We start from the raw sequence: 9980 nt of genomic DNA, 5'->3' as shown, positions 1-9980 counted from the left end.
CAATTATCACGAACGTTCGTCCTTTAAATAGATTTCCTAGGCTTCAGATCATAGAACGAAACACTGTAAAGAGTCCATACACTCAGTTTCATCACAACACACATATCCACCTACAGTAGTGCATAACACTCAGTCACACGTGGATCCAATAATTGCCAGTAATGGCACACCCGAAAATGGAGTGTCATTGACAAGAGCTTAGGCAGGTTCGATCTGGCAAATCTTCACACACACACACACACACACTGACAATTAGCTATTAGTGTCTTATTTGCCAGAGTAGGAACCCTGCATAGTATGATGCAGTATTACTATGTTGTAGAAAGCTATTTTGTTATCTTTATGTTTTCTACATTTCATACATATTCCTCAGCACATCAGAAGTTAACGTGAGAATGTTGCTTCATATACATCAGGGTGATTCGTTTTTTTTTTTTTGGGGGGGGTGAGGGGGGCGATAACCTCCTAATACTGTATATATAAGCTACAATTAATATTCTTATTACTCATGCTTTGTCTTGTGATGTGTAGGGAGGTGATCTTTGATAGACAAATATTAGTATGATACCAACCTCCGTTGCAGTGATGGCGGAGGGCAGGGGGCAGCGGATCAGAGGAACTCCACAGGCATATTGAGGCCCGTGACGGAGATTCGTATCCTTCTGTATACCTGCAAGCGTTGGTAATGGGGGAGGGGGGGAGGGGGTTATAACCAGGAAATGGCCACAGGCTGAGCGAAGAAATGATTATTGTATAACCTGTGGAACAGCGGGTCAGAGGCTGAGGCGGGAACAGCGGGTCAGATGGAAGTGAATTTAGAATTTGGACAACGGGAAGAGATGAATTATGACTGTAGGTCAGATGGATGTGAGTGGAGATAATAGTGTCGATGATGGGGAGAGTTAACAGAATCATATGTAGCCTGCAGGAAGGTGCTGAGGACGGTCGGGCTTCAGCTCAGCTGAAATGAAGGTCTGGTGTAAATGATTCATTCGTGATTAGGTTAAGAAGGGACAAGCTGGGAAAACATAGAAATAAAAGGAGGCTGACTTATTTCTCTCTGCATTCTTTCTTTGTGTGTGGCTAATGTTTTTCCTGAAATGTGGATGTGTGTGATCCATACTGGCGTAAGGTTTTGTACCTTGACTGTTGGCAGCCGAGCAATACCGTCCGCTCTTCTCCCACTTCCCGTACTTCAACATCGTCCAGTCCACTGTGTTCCAGGACGTCTTCTACTCAGGTGAGGACTTCTGCAACTACATAGTTCATTGCACTTGGTGACCACCTTTTCTAACCACCAGGTTTCTCTCTCTCTCTCTCTCTCTCTCTCTCTCTCTCTCTCTCTCTCTCTCTCTCTCTCTCTCTCTCTCTCTCTCTCTCTCTCTCTCTCTCTCTCTCCCTCTCTCTCTCCCTCTCTCTCCCTCTCTCTCTCTCTCTCTCTCTCTCTCTCTCTCTCTCTCTCTCTCTCTCTCTCTCTCTCTCTCTCTCTCTCTCTCTCATATATATATATATATATATATATATATATATATATATATATATATATATATATATATATATATATATATATATATATCTTTCTTTCTTTTCTTTCATACTATTCGCCATTTCCCGCGTCAGCGAGGTAGCGTTAAGAACAGAGGACTGGGCCTCTGAGAAAACATCCTCATCCAGCCCCCTTCTCTGTTCCTTCCTTTGGAAAGAAAAAAAAAAAAAATAGAGAGGGGAGGATTTCCAGCCCCCCGTTCCCATATATATATATATTTTTTTTTTGCTTTGTCGCTGTCTCCCGCGTTTGCGAGGTAGCGCAAGGAAACAGACGAAAGAAATGGCCCAACCCATCCCCATACACATGTATATACATACACGTCCACACACGCAAGTATACATACCTACACAGCTTTCCATGGTTTACCCCAGACGCTTCACATGCCCTGATTCAATCCACTGACAGCACGTCAACCCCGGTATACCACATCGATCCAATTCACTCTATTCCTTGCCCTCCTTTCACCCTCCTGCATGTTCAGGCCCCGATCACACAAAATCTTTTTCACTCCATCTTTCCACTTCCAATATGGTCTCCCACTTCTCCTCGTTCCCTCCACCTCCGACACATATATCCTCTTGGTCAATCTTTCCTCACTCATTCTCTCCATGTGCCCAAACCATTTCAAAACACCCTCTTCTGCTCTCTCAACCACGCTCTTTTTATTTCCACACATCTCTCTTACCCTTACGTTACTTACTCGATCAAACCACCTCACACCACACATTGTCCTCAAACATCTCATTTCCAGCACATCCACCTTCCTGCGCACAACTCTATCCATAGCCCACGCCTCGCAACCATACAACATTGTTGGAACCACTATTCCTTCAATTATACCCATTTTTGCTTTCCGAGATAATGTTCTCGACTTCCACACATTCTTCAAGGCTCCCAGGATTTTCGCCCCCTCCCCCACCCTATGATCCACTTCCGCTTCCATGGTTCCATCCGCTGCCAGATCCACTCCCAGATATCTAAAACACTTTACTTCCTCCAGTTTTTCTCCATTCAAACTTACCTCCCAATTGACTTGACCCTCAACCCTACTGTACCTAATAACCTTGCTCTTATTCACATTTACTCTTAACTTTCTTCTTTCACACACTTTACCAAACTCAGTCACCAGCTTCTGCAGTTTCTCACATGAATCAGCCACCAGCGCTGTATCATCAGCGAACAACAACTGACTCACTTCCCAAGATCTCTCATCCCCAACAGACTTCATACTTGCCCCTCTTTCCAAAACTCTTGCATTCACCTCCCTAACAACCCCATCCATAAACAAATTAAACAACCATGGAGATATCACACACCCCTGCCGCAAACCTACATTCACTGAGAACCAATCACTTTCCTCTCTTCCTACACGTACACATGCCTTACATCCTCGATAGAAACTTTTCACCGCTTCTAACAACTTGCCTCCCACACCATATATTCTTAATACCTTCCACAGAGCATCTCTATCAACTCTATCATATGCCTTCTCCAGATCCATAAATGCTACATACTAATCCATTTGCTTTTCCAAGTATTTCTCACATACATTCTTCAAAGCAAACACCTGATCCACACATCCTTTACGACTTCTGAAACCACACTGCTATTCCCCAATCTGATGCTCTGTACATGCCTTCGCCCTCTCAATCAATACCCTTCCATATAATTTACCAGGAATACTCAACAAACTTATACCTCTGTAATTTGAGCACTCGCTCTTATCCCCTTTGCCTTTGTACAATGGCACTATGCACGCATTCCGCCAATCCTCAGGCACCTCACCATGAGTCATACATACATTAAATAACCTTACCAACCAGTCAATAATACAGTCACCCCCTTTTTTAATAAATTCCACTGCAATACCATCCAAACCTGCTGCCTTGCCGGCTTTCATCTTCCGCAAAGCTTTTACTACCTCTTCTCTGTTTACCAAATCATTTTCCCTAACCCTATCACTTTGCACACCACCTCGACCAAAACACCCTATATCTGCCACTCTATCATCAAACACATTCAACAAACCTTCAAAATACTCACTCCATCTCCTTCTCACATCACCACTACTTGTTATCACCTCCCCATTTGAGCCCTTCACTGAAGTTCCCATTTGCTCCCTTGTCTTACGCACTTTATTTACCTCCTTCCAGAACATCTTTTTATTCTCCCTAAAATTTAATGATACTCTCTCACTCCAACTCTCATTTGCCCTTTTTTTCACCTCTTGCACCTTTCTCTTGACCTCCTGTCTCTTTCTTTTATACATCTCCCACTCAATTGCATTTTTTCCCTGCAAAAATCGTCCAAATGCCTCTCTCTTCTCTTTCACTAATAATCTTACTTCTTCATCCCACCACTCACTACCCTTTCTAATCAACCCACCTCCCACTCTTCTCATGCCACAAGCATCTTTTGCGCAATCCATCACTGATTCCCTAAATACATCCCATTCCTCCCCCACTCCCCTTACTTCCATTGTTCTCACCTTTTTCCATTCTGTACTCAGTCTCTCCTGGTACTTCCTCACACAGGTCTCCTTCTCAAGCTCACTTACTCTCACCACCCTCTTCACCCCAACATTCACTCTTCTTTTCTGAAAACCCATACAAATCTTCACCTTAGCCTCCACAAGATAATATTCAGACATCCCTCCAGTTGCACCTCTCAGCACATTAACATCCAATGGGAATGTCTTGGGAGTAAAGTCAGGGGTTAGTGAGAGGACAAGAGCAAGGGAAGGAGTAGCACTACTCCTGAAACAGGAGTTGTGGGAGTATGTGATAGAATGTAAGAAAGTAAATTCTCGATTAATATGGGTAAAACTGAAAGTTGATGGAGAGAGATGGGTGATTATTGGTGCATATGCACCTGGGCATGAGAAGAAAGATCATGAGAGGCAAGTGTTTTGGGAGCAGCTGAATGAGTGTGTTAGTGGTTTTGATGCACGAGACCGGGTTATAGTGATGGGTGATTTGAATGCAAAGGTGAGTAATGTGGCAGTTGATGGAATAATTGGTATACATGGGGTGTTTAGTGTTGTAAATGGAAATGGTGAAGAGCTTGTAGATTTATGTGCTGAAAAAGGACTGGTGATTGGGAATACCTGCTTTAAAAAGCGAGATATACATAAGTATACGTATGTAAGTCGGAGAGATGGCCAGAGAGCGTTATTGGATTACGTGTTAATTGACAGGCGCGCGAAAGAGAGACTTTTGGATGTTAATATATATATATATATATATATATATATATATATATATATATATATATATATATATATATATATATATATATATATATATATATATATATATATTACACATGCGTGAAGATGCGACACTACCGCCAGACTGTTAGGTATGGTGTCTTGGTCAGTGGGGTTATGTTAACGTACCCAAGGGTGGTGGCAGCAGCGTGGTGCCCAAGAGATGTACCGTCATGCTGAAGGTGTTGAGTATGCGACTCATGTCGATGTGTGGGGTTTCAGATCGGTCGGTGGTTGTGTCGGCACCCACTGGGTCGGGCAAGACGGTGGTCATGGAATTGGCACTAGTGCGGCTACTACTCTCCGGCCAACACCACCATCACGACGGAGGAGGAGGCTACCAGCCCCAAGCCAGAGTTGTTTACAGTGAGTATTCCATGCTGCTCTGGTATTATCTGTATTTGTTTATATTCAGTCGTGCGTGGTTGCCATCTTGCCATTGTTGTCCGGTTTAGTAATAGTAACTTTATCTTTTTCTTTCATTCTTGTTAATCGCCTGGACCTTAAGAGATATGACTTTTTTTGTTATAGATTCAACTACTTGAGGATATATATATATATATATATATATATATATATATATATATATATATATATATATATATATATATATATATATATATATATATATATTTTTTTTTTTTTTTTTTTTTTTTTAATACTTTGTCGCTGTCTCCCGCGTTTGCGAGGTAGCGCAAGGAAACAGACGAAAGAAATGGCCCAACCCCCCCCCCCCATACACATGTACATACGTCCACACACGCAAATATACATACCTACACAGCTTTCCATGGTTTACCCCAGACGCTTCACATGCCTTGATTCAATCCACTGACAGCACGTCAACCCCTGTATACCACATCGCTCCAATTCACTCTATTCCTTGCCCTCCTTTCACCCTCCTGCATGTTCAGGCCCCGATCACACAAAATCTTTTTCACTCCATCTTTCCACCTCCAATTTGGTCTCCCTCTTCTCCTCGTTCCCTCCACCTCCGACACATATATCCTCTTGGTCAATCTTTCCTCACTCATTCTCTCCATGTGCCCAAACCATTTCAAAACACCCTCTTCTGCTCTCTCAACCACGCTCTTTTTATTTCCACACATCTCTCTTACCCTTACGTTACTTACTCGATCAAACCACCTCACACCACACATTGTCCTCAAACATCTCATTTCCAGCACATCCATCCTCCTGCGCACATCTCTATCCATAGCCCACGCCTCGCAACCATACAACATTGTTGGAACCACTATTCCTTCAAACATACCCATTTTTGCTTTCCGAGATAATGTTCTCGACTTCCACACATTTTTCAAGGCTCCCAAAATTTTCGCCCCCTCCCCCACCCTATGATCCACTTCCGCTTCCATGGTTCCATCCGCTGCCAGATCCACTCCCAGATATCTAAAACACTTCACTTCCTCCAGTTTTTCTCCATTCAAACTCACCTCCCAATTGACTTGACCCTCAACCCTACTGTACCTAATAACCTTGCTCTTATTCACATTTACTCTTAACTTTCTTCTTCCACACACTTTACCAAACTCAGTCACCAGCTTCTGCAGTTTCTCACATGAATCAGCCACCAGCGCTGTATCATCAGCGAACAACAACTGACTCACTTCCCAAGCTCTCTCATCCCCAACAGACTTCATACTTGCCCCTCTTTCCAGGACTCTTGCATTTACCTCCCTAACAACCCCATCCATAAACAAATTAAACAACCATGGAGACATCACACACCCCTGCCGCAAACCTACATTCACTGAGAACCAATCACTTTCCTCTCTTCCTACACGTACACATGCCTTACATCGTCGATAAAAACTTTTCACTGCTTCTAACAACTTGCCTCCCACACCATATATTCTTAATACCTTCCACAGAGCATCTCTATCAACTCTATCATATGCCTTCTCCAGATCCATAAATGCTACATACAAATCCATTTGCTTTTCTAAGTATTTCTCACATACATTCTTCAAAGCAAACACCTGATCCACACATCCTCTACCACTTCTGAAACCGCACTGCTCTTCCCCAATCTGATGCTCTGTACATGCCTTCACCCTCTCAATCAATACCCTCCCATATAATTTACCAGGAATACTCAACAAACTTTTTTTTTTTTTTTATACTTTGTCGCTGTCTTCCGCGTTTGCGAGGTAGCGCAAGGAAACAGACGAAAGAAATGGCCCAACCCCCCCCATACACATGTACATACACACGTCCACACACGCAAATATACATACCTACACAGCTTTCCATGGTTTACCCCGGACGCTTCACATGCCTTGATTCAATCCACTGGCAGCACGTCAACCCCTGTATACCACATCGCTCCAATTCACTCTATTCCTTGCCCTCCTTTCACCCTCCTGCATGTTCAGGCCCCGATCACACAAAATCCTTTTCACTCCATCTTTCCACCTCCAATTTGGTCTCCCTCTTCTCCTCGTTCCCTCCACCTCCGACACATATATCCTCTTGGTCAATCTTTCCTCACTCATTCTCTCCATGTGCCCGAAACCATTTCAAAACACCCTCTTCTGCTCTCTCAACCACGCTCTTTTCATTTCCACACATCTCTCTTACCCTTACGTTACTTACTCGATCAAACCACCTCACACCACATATTGTCCTCAAACATCTCATTTCCAGCACATCCATCCTCCTGCGCACAACTCTATCCATATCCCACGCCTCGCAACCACACAACAGTGTTGGAACTACTATTCCTTCAAACATACCCATTTTTGCTTTCCGGGATAATGTTCTCGACTTCCACACATTTTTCAAGGCTCCCAAAATTTTCGCCCCCTCCCCCACCCTATGATCCACTTCCGCTTCCATGGTTCCATCCGCTGACAGATCCACTCCCAGATATCTAAAACACTTCACTTCCTCCAGTTTTTCTCCATTCAAACTCACCTCCCAATTGACTTGACCCTCAACCCTACTGTACCTAATAACCTTGCTCTTATTCACATTTACTCTTAACTTTCTTCTTCCACACACTTTACCAAACTCCGTCACCAGCTTCTGCAGTTTCTCACATGAATCCGCCACCAGCGCTGTATCATCAGCAAACAACAACTGACTCACTTCCCAAGCTCTCTCATCCCCAACAGACTTCATACTTGCCCCTCTTTCCAAGACTCTTGCATTTACCTCCCTAACAACCCCATCCATAAACAAATTAAACAACCATGGAGACATCACACACCCCTGCCGCAAACCTACATTCACTGAGAACCAATCACTTTCCTCTCTTCCTACACGTACACATGCCTTGCATCCTCGATAAAAACTTTTCACTGCTTCTAACAACTTGCCTCCCACACCATATATTCTTAATACCTTCCACAGAGCATCTCTATCAACTCTATCATATGCCTTCTCCAGATCCATAAATGCTACATACAAATCCATTTGCTTTTCTAAGTATTTCTCACATACATTCTTCAAAGCAAACACCTGATCCACACATCCTCTACCACTTCTGAAACCGCACTGCTCTTCCCCAATCTGATGCTCTGTACATGCCTTCACCCTCTCAATCAATACCCTCCCATATAATTTACCAGGAATACTCAACAAACTTATACCTCTGTAATTTGAGCACTCACTCTTATCCCCTTTGCCTTTGTACAATGGCACTATGCACGCATTCCGCCAATCCTCAGGCACCTCACCATGAGTCATACATACATTAAATAACCTTACCAACCAGTCAACAATACAGTCACCCCCTTTTTTAATAAATTCCACTGCAATACCATCCAAACCTGCTGCCTTGCCGGCTTTCATCTTCCGCAAAGCTTTTACTACCTCTTCTCTGTTTACCAAATCATTTTCCCTAACCCTCTCACTTTGCACACTACCTCGACCAAAACACCCTATATCTGCCACTCTGTCATCAGACACATTCAACAAACCTTCAAAATACTCATTCCATCTCCTTCTCACATCACCGCTACTTGTTATCACCTCCCCATTTACGCCCTTCAGTGAAGTTCCCATTTGCTCCCTTGTCTTACGCACCCTATTTACCTCCTTCCAGAACATCTTTTTATTCTCCCTAAAATTTACTGATAGTCTCTCACCCCAACTCTCATTTGCCCTTTTTTTCACCTCTTGCACCTTTCTCTTGACCTCCTGTCTCTTTCTTTTATACTTCTCCCACTCAATTGCATTTTTTCCCTGCAAAAATCGTCCAAATGCCTCTCTCTTCTCTTTCACTAATACTCTTACTTCTTCATCCCACCACTCACTACCCTTTCTAAACAGCCCACCTCCCACTCTTCTCATGCCACAAGCATCTTTTGCGCAATCCATCACTGATTCCCTAAATACATCCCATTCCTCCCCCACTCCCCTTACTTCCATTGTTCTCACCTTTTTCCATTCTGTACACAGTCTCTCCTGGTACTTCCCCACACAGGTCTCCTTCCCAAGCTCACTCACTCTCACCACCTTCTTCACCCCAACATTCACTCCTCTTTTCTGAAAACCCATACTAATCTTCACCTTAGCCTCCACAAGATAATGATCAGACATCCCTCCAGTTGCACCTCTCAGCACATTAACATCCAAAAGTCTCTCTTTCGCACGCCTGTCAATTAACACGTAATCCAATAACGCTCTCTGGCCATCTCTCCTACTTACATAAGTATACTTATGTATATCTCGCTTTTTAAACCTGGGGATAGGGGATTAAGAATACATCCTACGTATTCCCTGCGTGTCGTAGAAGGCGACTAAAAGGGGAGGGAGCGGGGGGCTGGAAATCCTCCCCTCTCGTTTTTTTTTTTAATTTTCCAAGGGAAGGAACAGAGGGGGCCAGGTGAGGATATTCCGAAAAAAGCCCAGTCCTCTGTTCTTGGCGCTACCTCGCTAACGCGGGAAATAGCGAATGGTTTGAAAGAAAGAATATATATATATATATATATATATATATATATATATATATATATATATATATATATTTTTTTTTTTTTTGCCGCTGTCTCCCGCATTTGCGAGGTAGCGCAAGGAAACAGACGAAAGAAATGGCCCAACCCAACCCCATACACATGTATATACATACGTCCACACACGCAAATATACATACCTATACAGCTTTCCATGGTTTACCCCAGACGCTTCACATGCCCT

At 43.3% G+C, this 9980-nt stretch overlaps 1 protein-coding gene across 1 annotated transcript in view; it reads left to right on the top strand.

The window, feature by feature from the left end:
- Window positions 1-300: 300 nt before the first annotated feature.
- LOC139752267 (uncharacterized) overlaps window positions 301-9980 on the top strand; it is a 91673-nt gene continuing 81993 nt past the window's right edge. Inside the window, exons 1-4 of the mRNA XM_071668299.1 lie at window positions 301-389; window positions 584-654; window positions 1157-1240; window positions 5040-5183. Of these exons, the coding sequence (XP_071524400.1) occupies window positions 301-389; window positions 584-654; window positions 1157-1240; window positions 5040-5183 (388 nt within the window). The remainder of the gene's footprint in view (window positions 390-583; window positions 655-1156; window positions 1241-5039; window positions 5184-9980) is intronic.

The sequence above is a fragment of the Panulirus ornatus genome, chromosome 12, assembly GCF_036320965.1.
Source record: "Panulirus ornatus isolate Po-2019 chromosome 12, ASM3632096v1, whole genome shotgun sequence".
Lineage (NCBI taxonomy): Eukaryota > Metazoa > Arthropoda > Malacostraca > Decapoda > Palinuridae > Panulirus > Panulirus ornatus.
This window is presented reverse-complemented; position numbering and strand designations above follow the sequence as displayed.